General features: G+C 39.7%; 1 protein-coding gene across 1 annotated transcript in view; it reads right to left on the reverse strand.

Annotated features, from left to right (window-relative positions):
* Positions 1 to 1,872: 1,872 nt before the first annotated feature.
* smarca2 (SWI/SNF related, matrix associated, actin dependent regulator of chromatin, subfamily a, member 2) overlaps positions 1,873 to 20,112 on the reverse strand; it is a 63,100-nt gene continuing 44,860 nt past the window's right edge. The window contains exons 27-34 of the mRNA XM_061817135.1: positions 17,197 to 17,274; positions 16,903 to 17,121; positions 16,526 to 16,749; positions 10,640 to 10,745; positions 10,469 to 10,570; positions 8,913 to 9,045; positions 6,869 to 7,005; positions 1,873 to 3,977 (exon numbers count right to left, since the gene is read on the reverse strand). Of these exons, the coding sequence (XP_061673119.1) occupies positions 3,948 to 3,977; positions 6,869 to 7,005; positions 8,913 to 9,045; positions 10,469 to 10,570; positions 10,640 to 10,745; positions 16,526 to 16,749; positions 16,903 to 17,121; positions 17,197 to 17,274 (1,029 nt within the window). The 3' untranslated portion in view covers positions 1,873 to 3,947. The remainder of the gene's footprint in view (positions 3,978 to 6,868; positions 7,006 to 8,912; positions 9,046 to 10,468; positions 10,571 to 10,639; positions 10,746 to 16,525; positions 16,750 to 16,902; positions 17,122 to 17,196; positions 17,275 to 20,112) is intronic.

Consider the following 20,112-nt stretch of genomic DNA (forward strand, 5'->3'; position numbering starts at 1 on the left):
AACACTTTGGAATTATTTTCACAAGATTTGTAACTGTAATGGTTGCAGATCACTTTTAAAGTCTACACGATCTCTCTTTAACGAGTCCGTCTTCGTGTAATGAACTACGTTCATAAAGCCTGACTTCCGGTTGGTTGAAGTCGATGACTGGACAACTGTAGGTGCGCATGCACTGCTAGTACCACTGCCTGAAGTTGATGCTTCACTATCTTGATATTTTAGAAACAGATTCATACCAATGGAAGATGAGAGAGTTTTCGCCAAATCAGCGTGTGTCCTGTTTTTGCGGTGCGACTCCAGCGCGTTGACGCCCACCTTTTCAAGCTGGTAACTCTGCTTGCATAGATGGCAGTAAAACATGTGCCGATCTTTTGGATCTTGACGAACCCAGCTCCCAAACTCCTTACTTTCAACCCTAGCATATTAAAAATGCACTTCCCCATGATACAAGTTGGATTGATGAAAGAACTACGCTACGTTGTAACGAAGACGAAGTGAAATGCCTACTCACGGAAACAAACAATGGAATATCGACAAGATGGCGACAAGTTGTCAACATGGTGACTTCCGTTGACAATTTCCGGCTGTTTTGGACGCCAGACGGATCGCTATTTTTTTTAAATAAAAGATTTTTTTTTAGGGAGAATTTTGGCGGTAGAGGTCCCCTTTCATTTTTTTAATTTAAGGCCTTTTTAGGGGGTTGACCGGTTTTTGTGGATTTTTAAGGACTTTCAGGAGCCCCTAAATGCACCTTCGAAAATTTAGGGGTTTTTAGGGACTTTTAGGGCCGTGTGCGAACCCTGTCTTCCGATCAACTTGAACCATCTTCCCTGTCACTGCTGAAGAAAAGCAGGCCGAAACCATGAGGCTGCCACCACCGTGTTTGACAGTGGGGATGTTGTGTTCAGGGTGATGGGCTGTGTTGCTTGTACACCAAACATATTGTTTTGCATTGTGGCCAAAAAGTTCGATTTTGCTTTAATCTGAGCAGAGCACCTTCTTCCTCATGTTTGGTGTGTTTCTCCCAGGTGGCTTGTGGCAAACTTTAAACGAGACTTTTTATGGATATCTCTGAGAAATGGCTTTCTTCTTGCCACTCTTCAATAAAGGCCGGATTTGTGCAATGTACGACTGATTGTTGTCCTATGGACAGAGTCTCCCACCTCAGCTCTTGATCTCTGCAGTTCATCCAGAATGATCATTGTCCTCTTGACTGCATCTCTATTCGGTCTTTTCCTTTCCTAAAGTTTTGAGGGACGGCCAGGTCTTGGTAGATTTGCAGTGGTCTGATACGCTTTCCATTTTAATATGATTGCTTGCACAGCGCTCCTTGAGATGTTTAAAGCTTGGGAAATCTTTTTGTATCCAAATCCGGCTTTAAACTTCTCCACAACAGTATCTCGGACCTGCCTGGTGTGGTCTTTGGTCTTCATGATGCTCTCTGCACTTTAAACAGAACCCTGAGACTATCACAGAGCAGGTACATTTATACGGAGACTTGATTACACACAGGTGGATTCTCTTTATCATCATGAGTCAACATTGGATAAGAAGAAGATCCTCACCGAACCTCTGCAGTGAGTTTGCTGCACTGAAAGTAAAGGGGCCGAATAATACTGCACGGCCCACTTTTCAGGTTTTTATTTGTTAACAAAATATAAAATATCCAATAAATGTCATATTACTTCACGATTGTCTCCCACTTGCTGTTGATTCTTGACAAAAGATTTTAATTGTATATTTTGTTTGAAGCCTGAAATGTGGCACAAGGTTGAAAAGTTCAAGGGGGCTGAATACTTTCACAAGGCACTGTATATTATTGAATTGTCCCCCAGTTCAAACATGCTTATATAGAAAGACAGGACAAATATGTTTTAGTGCTCCAAATTGGTGATGTTTAATTGGCTCTGGGCAATTCAATACAACCACAAAGATGCTGTGCAAAGAAAGCAAACATTAAGTCGACACTTATGAATGAAATCTGCGAGGAAGGAAACTGCAAAATGAGAATTCATGCAAAAAAAAAAAAAAAAAAAAAAACAAGAAAGACCGAGGATTTATTATGAATTGAATCACCCCTCAAATAAAAAATACTGATCAAAATATATTGTGGTACAGCTATAATAATGAAAAAAAAAAAAAGTTTTTTTCAACCTCAACTGGATGTTGACTGTGAGCTTTTCATAGATGGAAAATGTCAAGGCCATGCAGTCCAGAATCAGGAGTGTCCAACCTTTCCCATCAAAGGCCTATTAAAATGTTTTCAGCATGAAATATAGCTACTCAAAATTAACAATTATTTGAGGATATGAACCCTTTTACATTGAACTAGTTTATGACGCAGACATCTAGGATAAAGTGTTCATTTATTTGGACAAACAATTAATGTTTCAATGGTGAAGGACATTTACAGTAAATTCGTTTGTAGTTTCCAATATTACAGCATGCCTTGGACCAATAACCCCATCTGCTGGACAATATAAAATTTAAAATGATACATTAAAATCATAAGAAAACATAAAAGAATAAAAATGGGGTGACAAAAAAAAAGGTATTTCCATGCTTTTCAATGGGACACTTGAAACAAAAGTGTTGTGCTTTACGTAGCGTTGCCTTTTTTGTCTCATTTAAAGGACAGAAAATGTTTCTTTTGAAAAATGAATATCCACTGACGAATTCAACCTAGATTTAATTCTGCCTAAAATGGTTTGAATCTCTTTCAGGGTTAAACTAGCTCAGTTCAATTGAGGTCAAAATATTATAGGAAATGTTCTAGTATGTATACATTATAAATATATCTAAAGAAAAAAAGTGGTCCCCAACCACTGAGCTGCAGGTTATTTGGTACTGAGGCAGTATAGATATTGACCAAAAAATTAAATAAAAATCAGTCTTATTTGAATCTTAGGTGGATCTGCCTATATGTCTCTGTCAAAATGTGCATTTTGTGAAAATTATACATGAAAAAGTGAGCACACCAGCTAGCAAAAATGATTAGCGTAGTACCTTGCATAAAGAGCTTCTTCGAAAAGGTGAACGGGCCCAAAAACGAGACAGAAGATGACTTCCAGGAAAAATAAAGCTGTTCTTAAAAGGTAATATCGGCAGTCCTACTTAAGGTACGACGTTTTTTTGCAAGTTAACTCACGCAACAAACCCGCTCTGTGGAATATGTTGTGACAGACTCGCAAATGAGAGAAGAAGCCATTGCCGTTGGTACGCGCAGATCAAACACAACAACCATTCATTTACTTTTTAACTATCCCTAACCTTAGCCTATTAATCAGGATTTAACATTAAGAACTGTTTGTTATTTACAATGTTGTTCTGGTCATTAAAAGAGAAGCATTTTGAGTTTTTCAGAAGAAAGATTACCCCCTAGATGAGACAGGCCAGCTTGTTGAAGAGAAACAAGCGCAGGCATCCGTCCGACATACAACAAGAACCACATTCAGTGTAATGGTGAGTCGTATATTTAGGCATTTGCTTTTGACCCCCTTTACATTGATTAAGATTTTGCGGTGGCCTTGCCCCTGAATCCCACTAGAACCGGCCCTGGAAATTTTGCAAAGTTTTAGTTCTCGGTTCTTCATTCTCTTCTCTTGAGTACTGGAGATTTTGGACACCCCTGTTCTGAATTAGCAACATGAAATCTTGACATTTCATAGGAATAAGAGAGTTTCCAAAAAGTGCGCACGTAAATGTTGTGTATTGATAGCAAAAGCAAGTACATGCATACTCCTTTAAAAAAAAAAACATTTAAAAACAAGATTATATCATATGAATATGCGGCTCATCTGGTTACTACAAGGGGATATGTGTCCACGCTGCGAGGAGAGGGGGGTGGGCTCTGTGAATTAACAGGACGACAGAAAACAAGGTAAGAACCTGGACAACTAGAAGAGAGGAGCTAATTGGTGATCAACCCCTCCGGGGTCAACTCTTCCTCACTCGTCATCGCTCATGTCAGATTGTTCCTGTAGAAAGGCAGAAAGAGAACCCAAAAGTGGATGAGAGGAAATTCTGAGGTTCTGTTGTCTATCCACATGTCACTGTGCCTGATAAACCTGTAACCGGTGTTTGTATTAACCTCCATTGCCATCCACCATGAATGGAAGCATCTATGAGTCTTCCAAAACCATTTTAGTGTGCATTATACGCTTGGGCTGATCAATTAAGTCTTCCAACAATCTGTTGTTCAACACGGAGGACTTTTAATGAGTAGAAAAAGATCAATAATCTGTTAGAATGTAAGCATTTATTCACCCTTTCTCATCAAAGTTAAAGGCCAGATATTAAAATGTCTCTAGATCCTGAGTGATTATCCGTGGGTGTGGAGGGTTAATAGTGATACAAAGACTGATAACTGAGCCAAATTTGAGCATTTTACTCACTTCTGATCAAAGTTATCATAGGCCTGGTTGTTGGATGTCTCAAAAAGGTGATTTAAGATATTATCCAGATGTGTGAAGTGTTAAGATTAGTTTTCTATCCACAATCTGCTCATAAATCTATTGGGTGTCACATCATTAAGCACGTTACACACATACAGATAATACATACATATTTTTCCCAATCTATCAAAGTCAGCAAAGGCTCGATTGATAATCAGATGTCCCTAAAATATTATTCTGAGCGATTATACTGTGGTATTGATGTTAAGAATGAGTGTTTTTAATTTTTTTTCCCTTCCTGGTCTGCTCAGAAAACGGTTAGGCCCAACAATTGTTCAGATGGATGCAGAACATGAGCATTTACCACCTTCCGATCAAAGTCAATTAAGTACCCAACGTGTTTTTGTAAAGAAAGTGATTTAGTTTTCAACTAACCTAGTGTACGTGTATTTCTACAAACTGAAGACAATTTTGTAATCAACACTGAATGAGATTTAGTCCTTATTGTAGTAAACTCTGAAGAAGATTTTGGTCTTCAAAGAACCTAACATCCTTTCTTAAATACTGAAGATTTAGAACCTTTAAGGAACCTCACGTACGTGTATGATGTAAACAGTGAACATGATGTAGTCCTTGACACATGGTTGGGTAAACACTGAATAGGATTTAGTCTTCAAGAAAGCTAACATGTTTTCATTAATATTGAAGAGGATTTTGAGCAATAAAAGAACCTAACGTGTTTTTGTACATGCATTTGTAAACACCAAAGGCAATTCAGTCGTCAATGCACTTAATGTCAGCGTGTTTTCATACATGCTGAAGACGATTTATCATCTTCAAGAAAATGTAACGTACCTGTTTTTGTAAACATGAACAGGGATTTAGGATATAACTAACCTAGGCTTCATGCTTTTGTAAACACTGGACTCCAGGCTTACAGGCCAGACCCCTTAGTCAATCGTCAGCATACACTCAACTTGTCCCCGAAGCCGATCTTCATCACGTTGCCTTCAACACTGCACTGGATGAAGTGTTTCGTGTGACAATATACGTGGGTAATGAACACGGATGGAACCAAAACAACTAACAGATTGCTGGTGGATTTGGGGGCTGCAATGAATAGCAAACATCTGATAGCCTCAGTGGGGCTTAGATGAGATGTCTCAGAATGTCATGATACACCTCCATGTGCCATCAACAAACATCTCCACATGGTGCTTCCTTACACTTATTAATCAACAAGCAGGCACACAATTTCTGGGTAAAAGTTAATAAACCACATTGTTTTTGTCATGAATTCCTCACTTTTGGATTTCAAATTACTTCCTTCATGGAGAGTACACTTTATAGCATTACATGATACGTACTTGAGTTTAATGTTTAATTTCAACTGAAATAGTGAATACTCCTTCAAAAGATCAACTCCAACAAACAACTACATAAATCTGAATTTGAAAAGCCAACTCTGGCTTGAAAACTGACTTTATACCCTTACCAAATTTTTTTTTTTTTTTTTTTTAAAAGGTGAGGGGCAGGTTCTTTTTTATCATTTAAAACCTCTTGTCTTCTGGAAAGTTGTGATGGTTTTCATCTACAAGTGTGTGACAGTGAGCAAAACAGCCATTCACTTTATATGGCCGCCTTTTGCCCAATGTTAGCTGGGATAGACTCCTGCACTCCCACGACCCTTGTGAGGATTAGCGACTTGCAAAATTGGATGAATGGATGTTGTTGCATGGTGTTGAGAATCCAGAGTAGGAAGCCATACTTTATGAATTCCCCAATACTGCAATAAGCTGTCTTCTCTACATTGATATCGGTGTCTCAGTATTGGAACATTTTTAGTTGACTCCCATACCCTTGCTTGGAACACGAACCCAGGCTTGAAAACACACTTTGGAACCCTCATCATTGCTAGAACACCTCCTTTAAACCTTTACCCTTGTTTGTAACAAAAATCCAGGCTTGAAAATCTACTTTGAAGGAACAACTTTTGTCTGGAAGGCTAACCCAGGCCTGGAACAACACTAACCTGGGCTTGAAAACCCACTCTGGCAGGTCAGTACAATATAGCCAAGTTGACCAAAAATAAAACCAATGTAATGTAATAATATACACGACTATGCAATAAAGTGGAGGGCCACATAATCATAGTTTGGCTGCTGCAGATTGACCTATTCATGAAAAAAAAAAAAATAAAAAAAAATTATATATATATATATATATATATATATATATATATATATATATATAATATATATATATATATATATATATATATCCAACCAAGTTTTTGAACCAACCTCAAAAACAATTCTTGGCAGTATCTCCAGATCCCCTTATTGAATAATTTTTGGAGGTTAATGGCCAAGAACTATTGTCTCCCTCATGAATAGTGAGGGGATGTTTTTTTTTTTTTAATTATTTTTATTTATTTATTTTTTTTAAGAGACTCGATTTTAATTTTCACTTACATTGCCGTCCTGGTCATCATCGCTTTCATCGTCACTGACCACGGGTTTGGCCTTGGCTCGGCTCTGCCTCTTCTTGCCTCGCTCTGCACTCTTGCGGGACTCCTTGTTTAGCTTGATCTTCACCCACACTGGTTTGGCTAGAACCCACATGTAATGTTTTAAATGATGATACACTGGCTGCCCGAGTCAAGGTACACAACCGTAAATGTGCGACATGATACAGCTAATTACTGACAGATATTACAAAAAAAAACAAGGTACTGAAAGCTTCACTTGTTTGTTGATGTCAGAATCTTGTGTGGAATCAGGGGATTCACTATACAAGCAAAAGCGTGGTTTAGTTTTATACTCTGAATTGAAACTGGAACAATGGCTTGAAACTCTAATTTGAAACTCTAATCCAAGTTTCAAACCCTGTTTTGAACTCTAATCTTTGGTTGAAACCCCACTTTCAAACCCCAACCCTTTTTTAAAAACTCTACTCCATATCTGAAGCCTTACTTTTAAAACTCTAACCACACTTTGATACCCTGACTGAGACTTGAAACCCAAACTCGAAACCCTAACCTTGGCCTGAGAACATAATTTAACCATGAAGCCCTACTTTGACACCAGTGCTGGGCGAGCTGACCTAAATTTAATATTTAGATTTTTTTCCTCCTCAATGTTTAATATGACTTGACATTTGTTGTATTAAATATGTATGTATGTAAAGCAGAATAAAGCAGTTTATTGAACAATTGTAAATATCACAAACAAATGCATTTATTTTAGCCATAAGATATTTTAAACTATACCAACTTTAAAATTAAGGATGTACCAAAATAATTCTTGACTTAAACTCAAAAACTAAAAATGAGAAACCCAAGACCACAATAATATGAGCAGAACTGTTTACTCATTTACTAAATAACAGTTGGGCTGTGAATTTCAAAATAAGAGCAATAAAAAAAAAGTATTATATGTTCAAATAAAGTGCTTAACTCCTGAATATCCATCCATCCAGCCAGCCAAACCCAGCGATCTGCAGGCCAGAGGCAGCGTACACCCTGAACTGGTTGCCAGCCAATCCCAGGGTACGTATAAACAAACAACCGTTCGCACTCATATTCAGATCAACTGGCAATTTAGAGTCTTCAATCAACCTACCACACATGGTTTTTGGCAGTGGGAGGAAACCAGAGTAGCTCGAGAAAGCCCACGTGGGACAACATGGAAACTCCACACAGGTGGAGACAGGATTGGAACCCTGGTCCTAAGAACTGTGAGGCAGATGTGCTAAGTGTTTGGGTGTGCTGAAACTTCAGAATAATTATTTGGGGAAAAAAACAAAGCAAAATAAAGATAATTCATGATTTGATCAAAGCATGCATTGTAAAAATGCATTACACATAGGTAGAAGGATTTTCCAGATCTTTTAGGTCAACTTTGGGGGTGCGTATTATACATGGGTGGGCATTACAGTAAACACAAAAAATGATGGTAAATGAATAAATAGGTGAAATGAGTAAAAGCGAAACTTGTTCATGAGTTAAAAGCTAAACCAAACTGGATTCTTGAACCTTCCTTTAAAAAATACAATATCTGTGTTCCTGATGCCTCAGGTAGGTTGTTCCACAGTCACAGGCCATAATGACTGAAGGCAGCATCTCCGTGGGTTATTGTTCTAGTTTTAGGAACAATTAAAAAGCCAATGCCTGAGGACCTCAGGCTTGAAACACTACCTTTGGCTTGTAACTCTAGTTTTCAAAGCTTACCCTTATATTAGACCGCAATTGTTTTCCAAAGTACTTATAATTGCTCAAAACCATGATTTGCAACCTTCTCCTTGGCTTGAAACCTTAACCCTTATTAGCCTTCCTTGTAGCGTAGTGTTGAAAGTAGACATAACCTCACCCAGACTTTTCTTTTGTTTGTTGTTTTGTTGCCCTCAGACAGCATGACTATCACAAGGAGGAAAATTAAGCGCGCCACAGAGAATGACTGACTACCTGGATTACGGACGGAATTACAATGAGATCACAATGTCTGCGTGTGTTCTCACCCTCAGCCTCTGACTCTTCTTCATCATCCTCATCTTCATCATCTTCACTGTCGTCCTCGCTTTCCTCGTCTTTGGCGATCTTCTGCCTGGCGCTTTTGAAGACTGACTGGAGCACAATGGAGTCCTCGTATATCTTCGGGGACATAGGGAAAGGTGTGGCTGCTCAGCACAATATGACTTGTAACATGTCTCATTTTATGATTGACATTGAGAAGCAGATCATTTCACTTTACAATACTTACTATTGAAATTAGAACAATCTGTTCACCTGTGAAGCTTTGAAATTGTCAGGTTTCGATGATATTTTTTTGTACGCTTTTTAAACCTTGGTTTGAAACCTGAGGTCAAAACAATGTTTGTTTAAAACAAACCCTATCTTAAAACGTTACATTGAAATCTACCTCTTATTTGAAACGGTAACATTTGATTGAAATGCTACTGTTAAACCTTTCCCTAGTAACTTTTTAACCCCTTATTTTCACTATAAATACTAATTACACAAAAAACCCAACCCAAGTTTTAGAGTCTGAGTAAAGTGATTTTTGTGTTTTGTTTCTAAATGCAGTACATCAAATGTGATTGAATGAAAGTGCTCAAAATGTGCGAAGACTGGGAACAATTTAATAATGAATTGTTGTCATAAAGCTTCAAACTCTTCTTGACCATCTCAGCTGTCGTCAGAAGATGGGAGAAAGCGCACGTGACAGTGGTAGGGTCGCTTAAAACATCAGCACCTCACTTGGAGTTCTTGTATGTGGGTCCCCACATAGATACACAGGAAGGTTAACTGTTTGTTATCCATAACCACAGCAGCACACATCATTCAGTCAAGAGCAGACTTCAGACATGAGCACATAGCGTATGAACGCAAATGGTTGACAGGTGGAGGACTGTAATGGGCACACAGTCCTGCAGCTTGAGGGTGGGCCTTATTTTCTTTTTCATGATTCATTTTAAAGCTCTATTTTCCATACGTGGTGTTTTATTTTATTCATTCAAATTTGGCTAGTTTTATTAAAAAAACAAAACAATACTTTCTGTGGTGTGTAAAATTTCCAAGACATTTTTTTTGCCCTCTTCAGTCTTAAATCCTAACACTTGGTTCAAACTCTAATTTACAACTGTAGTCATTGATTGAAATACTAACACAGGCTTCAAAAACTACTTTGAAACCCCAACACCAGTTTAAAAAACTTACCTGGGCTTGAAACCCTAAACTGAAAACCTTACCTTGACTTGAAACTGTAACATAGCCTTGAAACCCTACTTTAAAAAACACGTTTGAAACTAACCTGTACGTTAAACCAGAATTTTAAACCCTAAACCTTGTTGGAAACCCTAACCCAAGCTACTATGGAACCCTTATTTTGGCTAGAAACCCTAACTATTGTTCGGAACAGTAACACAGGCTTAAAACAATTTTCATGATTCATTTCAAACTTTATTTTGTAACTTTTATAATGAAAACAGCAAAAGGTAAGCAGAGTTGAGGTGAACTAAATGTCTGCCTTGGGATTTAATGAAATCTATTGTTATCAAGCTGAATGTTGGCTTACTTGAGATCCCTCCAGGTTGAAGGTCTGCGCGTTGTGACAGAGCAACATGACGTCCTTCTCCAGGTCTCCAACACTGCGGTATTTATGGCTCCTGACGCGTTCCTGCGTAGTGGCAGTGCGGTAATGGCATTAGCCCATAAAGCTCTGGGCCTCGATGGCGACATACAGTACCTTGATCTTTTTGAAATCCACTGGCTTTCGGATCAGCTCGTAATACTCCGGAAGCTCCTTTCTGGACGGCAGCTGGATAAAGACTTCGCTGAGCTGTCTGCCAGCCCTAAAATGTAGAACAAAAAAAAAAAAAATGTTTTGATTCTGCCATTCAAAGCCTATTGCTCTGCCTTCAATGTGGTTGCTACAGCATTATGCTCTGCATTCTCCACTTTGCTACATTTTGCCCTAAAAATGTTTGTTTGTAATCTAAAACCATAACAATCATGCAAAGCTGTTACCCTTATTAAAAAAATAACAATTGCAAGCAACATGACTTTGCAAACCCTCACTCTTGCTTTATACCCTTACTTGGGCTTGAAACCTTTATTTGAAACCCTAACCCTAAAATGCAAATATTTTCAAGTCAAAGTTAAAAACTTTTTTTACCCTCATGCTTTTTAGAGCATTTCCACTTTTAAATATTTCTTGCACTGTACACTGTTTTAATTGTATTTTGTTTTTGTTTTCTTTGTTTTAAACATTTATAAGCTGTTTTTTCCTTGTTTTTAAATGCTTTTATTATTATTTTTTAAATTATTTTTCATTTAGTTGTGTATCAAATGATCTTTTGTAAATAAATTTACTTTGCTTGAAACCCTAATTTAAAAGCCTAACATTGTCTTAAATCCTTACTTTGAAACCAAACCCTTATTTAATTCCCTAATACTTGTTTGAAATTTTAACCTTTCTTTAAAATCTTCACGTTTGCTTGAAAACTTAATTTGAAACATTAACCCTGGCTACTTTAAAATCATAAACCTTGTTTAAACCAGTAACCCAGACTTAAAAGCCCATTTTGAAAACTAAAAAAAATGTTTTACAAACCATTATCAGACTTGAAACAATAATGTTGGCATGAAATCCTACTTGAAAGGTAATTCTTGGTTCTTCTTTTCCTTTCGGCTTGTCCCGTTAGGGGTCGCCACAGCGTGTCATCTTTTGCCATCTTAGCCTATCTCCTGCATCTTCCTCTCTAACCCCAAGTGCCCTTATGTCTTCCCTCACCACATCCATAAACCTTCTCTTTGGTCTTCCTCTTGCCCTTTTGCCTGGCAGCTCCATCCTCAGCACCCTACCACCAATATACTCACTCTCTCGCCTCTGAACATGTCCAAACCATCGAAGTCTATTCTCTCAAACCTTGTCAGCAAAACATCCAACTTGGGCCGTCCCTCTAATGAGCTCATTTCTAATCCTATCCAACCTGGTCACTCCGAGCGAGAACCTCAACATCTTCATTTCTGCCACCTCCAGTTCTGCTTCCTGTTGTTTCTTCAGTGCCACCGTCTGTTATCCGTACATCATGGCCGCCCTCACCACTGTTTTGTAAACTTTGCCCTTCATCCTAGCAGAGACTCTTCTGTCACATAACACACCAGACACCTTTCTCCAGCCGTTCCAACCTGCTTGGACCCGTTTCTTAACTTCCTTACCACACTCACCATTGCTCTGGATTGTTGACTAAATATTTGAAGTCGTCCACCCTCGCTATCTCTTCTCCCTGTCGCCTCACTCTTCCCACTCCACCTTTCTCATTCACGCACATATATTCTGTTTTACTTCGGCTAATCTTCATTCCTCTCCTTTCCAGTGGGTACCTCCATCTTTCTAATTGTTCCTCTGCATGCTCCCTGCTTTCACTGCATATGACAATATCATCTGCGAACATCATGGTCCAAGGGGATTCCAGTCTAACCTCATCTGTCAGCCTATCCATTACCACTGCAAATAGGAAGGGGCTCAGAGCTGATCCCTGATGCAGTCCCACCTCCACCTTAAATTCCTCTGTCACACCTAAGGCACACCTCACCATTGTTCTGCTGCCATCATACATGTCCTGTACTATTTTAACATACTTCTCTGCCACACCAGACTTACGCATGCAGTACCACAGTTCCTCTCTTGGTACTCTGTCATAGGCTTTCTCTAGATCCACAAAGACACAATGTAGCTCCTTCTGACCTTCTCTGTACTTTTCCACTAGCATCCTCAAGGCAAATAATGCATCTGTGATACTCTTTCTAGGCATGAAACCATACTGTTGCACGCAGATACTTACTTCTGTCCTGAGTCTAGCCTCCACTACTCTTTCCCATAACTCCAATGTGTGGCTCATCAACTTTATTCCTCTATAGTTCCCACAGTTCTGAACATCCCCTTTGTTCTTAAAAATGGGAACTAGAACACTTTTCCTCCATTCTTCAGGCATCTTTTCGTCCGCTAGTATTCTGTTGAATAAGTTGGTCAAAAACTCCACAGCCATCTCTCCAAATTGCTTCCATACCTCTACCAGTATGTCATCAGAACCAACTGCCTTTCCATTTTTCATCCTTTGTAGTGCCTTTCTGACTTCCCCCTTTTAATCATTGCCACTTCCTGGTCCTTCACACTTGCCTCTTCAACTCTTCCTTCTCTCTCATTTTCTTCATTCATCAACTTCTCAAAGTATTCTTTCCATCTATTTAGCACACTACTGGCACCAGTCAACACATTTCCATCTCTATCCTTAATCACCCTTACCTGCTGCACATCCTTCCCATCTCTATCCCTCTGTCTGGCCAACCTGAAGAGATCCTTTTCTCCTTCTTTCGTGTCCAACCTGGTGTACATGTCTTCATATGCCTCTTGTTTAGCCTTTGCCACCTCTACCTTTGCCCTACGTCGCATCTCGATGTACTCCTTTCTACTCTCCTCAGTCCTCTCGGTATCCCACTTCTTCTTCGCTAATCTCTTTCCTTGTATGACTCCTTGTATTTTGGGGTTCCACCACCAAGTCTCCTTCTCCCCTTTCCTACCAAAAGACACACCAAGTACTCTCCTGCCTGTCTCTCTGATTACCTTAGCTGTTGTTGTCCAGTCTTCCGGGAGCTTCTGCTGTCCATGGAGAGCCTGTCTTACCTCTTTCCGAAAGGCCGCACAACATTCTTCCTTTCTCAGCTTCCACCACATGGTTCTCTGCTCTACCTTTGTCTTCTTAATCTTCCTACCCACCACCAGAGTCATCCTATACACTACCATCCTATGCTGTCGAGCTACACTCTCCCCTACCACTACTTTACAGTCAGTAACCTCCTTCAGATTACATTGTCTGCACAAAATATAATCCACCTGCGTGCTTCTACCTCCGCTCTTGTAGGTCACTATATGTTCCTCCCTCTTCTGGAAATAAGTGTTTACTACAGCCATCTCCATCTTTTTTGCAAAGTCCACCACCATCTGTCCCTCAAAGTTCCTTTCCTGGATGCCGTACTTACCCATCACTTCTTCATTGCCCCAGTTTCCTTTACCAATATGTCCATTACAATCTGCACCAATCACAACTCTCTCGCTGTCTGGGATGCTCAGAACTACTTCATCTAGTTCCTTCCAGAATTTCTCTTTCAACTGTAGGTCACATCCTACCTGTGGGGCATAGCCGCTAACCACATTATACATAGCACCCTCAATTTCAAATTTTAGTCTCATCACTCGATCTGATACTCTTTTCACCTCCAAGACATTCTTAGCCAGCTCTTCCTTTAAAATAACCCCTACTCCATTTCTCTTCCCATCTACTCCATGGTAGAATAATTTAAACCATGCTCCTAAACTTCTAGCCTTACTACCTTTCCACCTGCTCTCTTGGATGCACAGAATATCAACCTTTCTCCTAATCATCATGTCAATCAACTCCTGAGCTTTTCCTGTCATAGTCCCAACATTCAAAGTCCCTACACTTAGTTGTGGGCTCTGTGCATTCCTCTTTTTCTTCTGACGATGGATCCGGTTTCCTCCTCTTCTTTGTCTTCGACCCAGAGTAGCTGAATTTCCACCGACGCCCTGCAGGTTAGCAGTGCCAGGGGCGGGCGTTGTTAACCCGGGCCACGACCGATCCGGTATGGGATTCTTTAGATGAACGCTCACATTTGTTTGGCACAGTTTTTACGCCGGATGCCCTTCCTGACGCAACCCTCTGCATTTATCCGGGCTTGGGACTGGCCCACAAATTGCACTGGTTTGTGCCCCCATAGGGCTGTATTAAGCTAATTCTTGGTTGAAAACCTTGAACTTTTGCAAGAAATCCTAAACATTCCTTGAAATCCCAATATTTAACCTTAACCTTTGATTGAAACCGTATTCTTTGCATGAAACCTTTACTTTTCTTTGAAACAAACACTGGTTTGAAATCCGACTTTGAAACCTAATTATTTGAAACCCTAAATATTAATTGAAACCCTAATCCATGATTGTTTGAAACCCTTACTGAGACTTGAAACCCAAAATTCACGCATATTGTATCATCACTTAAAACCCATAAAATGACCATGTACTAGAAATTGTACCTTATTGAGTATAAGAATTACTATGGACACTGGATTATCATGGTCCACAGTTTCCACAATGCTGCACTTTGCCCTCTCAGATAAAATCTGAATTTATGGCCAAGGGTATAAGGTTAAAAGAAAAGCCCAGCACCAATCCTCTTGATTCCTATTATGCTCGTGCTGTCTTCAGATATTGATAGGACTGACCCATTGGGACCTCCACAACTCTCCCCACACTGTCTCAATTGTGACTGCACAAACAATTTGCTACGTAGTTGAACATGATTGATTCCAAATCGTAGTCAGCTGGCAAGTCTTACTACAGCCAATCAGTGGAATTTTGCTTAACGCGAGGCTTAGTGTGGAGAAAAAAACTAGACATGCTTGGCGACAAAATGACCACAGTTTTGGAATCGGTCTGCCAATTGTAGTTTTAAATAGCATAAAAAAAAATAAAATCTAAATTTCTTTCCAAATTGTTCCGCAGTGTTATATTTGAAAATTATGCTTTGTTTTCTTTACACCAACCAATCATATGACATGTATCCAGTGTGCGTCTATCCTGAGAAATTCCATTAAAATATATTTGTAGCTGTAACTCAACTAATGTGGAAACTCTAAAAAAAGTGTGAATATTGTTGCAAGTCACTGTGAAACACTTTTCCTCTCAGGGGAAATCAATACGAGCTTCAAGGGCTTTCTCTGAAGTATCCAGTGTGCGTAACGTAGAAGCCACTCGGAAGATGAGTGTATATGTGTGAGTGTTTTTAAAATTTAGTGCTTGAGGTATGCTGACACACCTTCGGTCTCAGATCAAATCATGTAAAAATGATTTGAAACGTGAGCATGAGGCTGTTTGCTCTGTTGGTAATTTATTATTTTGGTATTTATTGGAGGCCAAGCTGGACTGCAAGCATACCGGTGAAAAATGTTAAAACTTTAACTGCCGTGTAGGAAGAAATCAATCAAAACAGATGTATTATGACAAGCTTTTGTCAAAATATACAAAGTTCATCAATTATTAATCATTCTATTCATGTTTTTTACTCTAAAAAATTACCCTAGCTATACGATAAAATCTTAAACAAGACTTGATCATTGTAATGTCTTCCCTTCCTGGTGCAACCCACTACATTTATCCGATCTTGGGAGTTGCCTACAGTTTGCACTGGCTTGTTCCCACCAGAGCAGGGGTGTCAAACTCAAATTCACAGTGGGCCAAAATTTTAAATTGAACAAAGCCGCGGGGCCAAGGTTGAACAAATGAACCTTTTCAATATGGAACCAAACAAGTGTGTAATACCTGTCAAACCGGCGGGCAAGTTATAATATTAATTTGAAATTGCCTCGTGGGCCAAATATAATTACACCACGGGCCAAATCAGAGTTTGACACCAGAGGGTTACATTCAGCAGACACGTTTTTCTAAAGAACAAAAATACTCTGTGTTGACAACTTTGCAACATTTGAGTATGTGCCACAGTAATGTTGTGGGGTAGTCTGTGTGAAATCGTATTTAACCCTTGAGGGAGGTCCTCACCCATCTCTGTAGTTAATGACGGTGTCGATGATGGTGTTCATCTGTTTTGTGAGTTTGGGGTGGTTGGGGGAAAGCTTCTCAGCGGGCGGGCGCCCTCGCCTCTTCTTGGCCTTACCGCCCCAATCCTCCCTGCTCAATGGCTCTTTGTCTTGACGCCTCTTGCGTTTGCGCTTCTTGAGTCGGATCTCCTCCTCCATCTCCTCCAGGTTGCCGTCCTCGATAGCCTGACATTGACAAACACAATGAGCAAAAATCTAGAGCTGTAGCGCCTAGGTCCATTTCCTAAATTTTTGGCTTGAAACGGCAACTGTTTACAACAGTACTGTATTTCAGATGTGATTGTTTTCACTGAACTGCTCTATAATGGTAACATTTACCCGTAGCCACTGTTTTTCAGTTAGTGCGTCGCTGTAATCCACATCCCGGCGGCAGCGGGAACCTCGCCCGAACATCTTTTCCTCCTCCTCCTCATATGTGAGGCGCTCCACCTCAGCATCATCCTTGATGATCCACGAGGGCAGCTCGTCCTCCTCCATGAGGCGTGGCTTACGTTTAGGGTTCCGGGCATCTTCCCGCCGCCGGTCCATGTCAAAGCGCTAGCACCATGTGTCACAGTTGAGTGGAGAATGTGATGACACTTTATTGGGAAAAAGCACATGTCACTTTCTTACCATGTAAAGCTCAAACTCCTCTTCATTGCGGGCAATCATCTGGTTCAGGGTTTCATCGTCTGGTACCTCATTTTCTTCCTACATGTGAGGAAAATGAAAAATGGTTAAAATAAAAAGTCCACGTGGCACATGGCATCCAGTCTTTTGGCCTAGCTGTACAGAAGACAATCACCAGACATAATGCTAAAAACTGTGCAGAGCATTTTTTTTTCCCGGGGCAGAGGAATGGGCAGTTCTACAAAAAGTAACCATAATTGGAACAAAGCGCACGGTCAATGATAGCTGCAGAAAAATGTCTACCTATCCCTTGTATTGCTCCCATCTTTCAAAGAGCCATCACTGTTAACCTTGGTGGTAGCGGGTTTAATGATCCACTAGAAAAAGACATAGTGGGACAAAAAAAATGAGCCACTTGTACAGGATAGCAACAAGGTGGAATTCGATGCTGATGAGCTCTCATCTACTGAAGAGTCAAAAGGCTGTTTTTTTGTTGCTTCAGACAAACAGAACCACAAACTAGTTATACTAACATAAGCAGAGCTGCTAACAGTCCAAAAGCTGACACCTGTCTTTGAGCCATGCAGGTAAATATAACAATTTTTAATCCCATTTATTGTTTCATTATTTCATTTATTGTCTACATTTAACAGTATTTTGTTGATTAACAATTTTTTTCTCAAATTGTCTACACCCAATTTGTGAAAGAACTCCTTGGAAGTAAGACATGTCTGTGTGTGTGTGTGTGTCCTGTTCCTCTGTTAAATTAAGCAGGACAGTGAATCTGCATCCCTTTTATGCCAGAATAGTTTTGCTGTGTCACAGTGAAGTTTTTGAGCTTCCTCTGTGATTTCTTAGTATTTTAATTGAAGTTTTATTGTGGATCAGAGTCAATCAGTCAAACAAAACAGAATTTCCAGAGGGGTGAGAGAGAAAAGAAAAGAAAAACTGATAAACAAAGGGCTAACTTTAACCAGAATGAGAAAAAGAAATCATTCATTCTCTACAACAAAAAAAACCTCAAATATGGATGTTACATGAGACTGTAGTGCTACACCCTGGGAAGGAAGAACAGGATAGGACAGGATAAAGCAGGAGAAGACACATGCAAGACAAGGATCGTGAACCCGGCTCTTACAACTGGAATGTGGTGGGACTGACTAAGTGAATAATAATAATAATAATAATAATAATAAGGGTCTATAGAATGAGAATAGAAGTTGGCTTGTATATAACCTCTTTGTTTATATGTGAGTTATTTGTTGCAATAAGTGAGTAGTCCCACACCCAATGAAAGAATCCCAGGGGTGTGTGCCCACAGACATATGCAAGTGAACTCACACCATAGTGTATGCAAAAAAAACTTGACATAAATTCCTACAATTGCTGTGTCTGCTGTGTGGAGGTGAAGGACTTCACCCAATCAATTGAGGATGGAAACCAGGACCACCAGTCCCCGAGGCTCCCTGCCAACTGGCCACCAGACAGTGGCCATAGGGACCCAATGCCACCCACTCAAAAGAAGGTTGATGGATGTTGTGAGGGAGGACATGAGGAGAGTGGGTGTTAGAGAGGAGGATGCATGCGATAGGCTTGGATGGGAAAAGATGACACGCTTTGGGCCCGTTTATCCAGACAATCAGTGCCGTTCTTGGTTCTTTCTTGCATCCTCACATCAGCCTGTCTTGGAGGTGATTATTCAACAAAAGAATTTCAGGCCGAGACCATAAATGCAGGTTGGGGCCATTTTCGGTGGGTGAAACTGTTCGGTGACTTAGAAATTTGAACTGGTACAAGTGGGTTGGTGTCTAGTCATACAGTTCCATGTAAGACTTGCCTCGCTTCTCCAAATCTTTTATTTTTCCATAATTTCCCAACTTTTATAATTAAGATCATCAAACAAATGTAAATATCATACTTAATCCAAGGGATTTAAAAATGGTGTTTGGATATGATTTCATTTATTAAGGAAAAATAAAATTCAGTTACATGGCCTGTCTCCACTATACACAGTGTTGATGGTGCTTCCCAACTGAAATGTAGCATGGTGGACCAACAGTGATGATGATGGATGGTGGAAACAAACAGTGCCTGGAGAAAACCCACGCAGCCACAGGGAGAGGATGCAAAGCCAGGACTTGAACCTCGGTCCTCAGAATTGTGAGACAGATGCTCTAACCTAGGGGTGGGCAATTAATTCTTACAAGAGGCCACATGAGAAACCAGAACTGTGTCAAAGGGCTGCAGCATTGACAACTTGAAGTTAATTCTCGACTTTGTCCCATTTTCAACTACATTAAACTCGATATTATGAATAGCTGATACTAAAAATTGGGACAAAAGTATTCTGTAAATATTTTTATACATGGGCTATATGAAATTGTGGTGTATATGTCAAATAAGAAAATACTCCTATAGAAGTAGAAGTAACAAAAACAATCATTACATCAGTGCAATTACTTTTTAACTTGATAATCTCCATCAACACTGAAACTTGTTACTTGTTTTCTATTCATTTGAGCTCTTCTGTGAGAATAATCTCGTCTTGTGTTTGAACAATGATGTTGAAATCTGGTGGAATGTCTGGGGTGGCTATACGAAGGACAGCTGAGAGGTGGTCATTGGTGATCGAAGATCCGTGTTTGGATGCATTTAACTTCATCACAGAGAATGTCTATTCACGTATGTAAGTTGATCCAAAGTGGATGAAAATGTTCTGAGTATGCCTTCTCAGGTAAAGATAGTTCTCTTTGAGGGAAGAGCAAAAATCCAACACTGAGACTGACCTGAAGCGCTCTCCCAGAAGCGGGTCAGACAACAGGTCAATGAATTCCATCTGAACATCCCTTTGTGTATTATCAACACTGCAGTGGAATGGGGAAACAATACATTTCACTCTCAGCTGTTTTGAAATCTTAA

The sequence above is a fragment of the Syngnathoides biaculeatus genome, chromosome 4 (genome assembly GCF_019802595.1).
Source record: "Syngnathoides biaculeatus isolate LvHL_M chromosome 4, ASM1980259v1, whole genome shotgun sequence".
Classification (NCBI taxonomy): domain Eukaryota; kingdom Metazoa; phylum Chordata; class Actinopteri; order Syngnathiformes; family Syngnathidae; genus Syngnathoides; species Syngnathoides biaculeatus.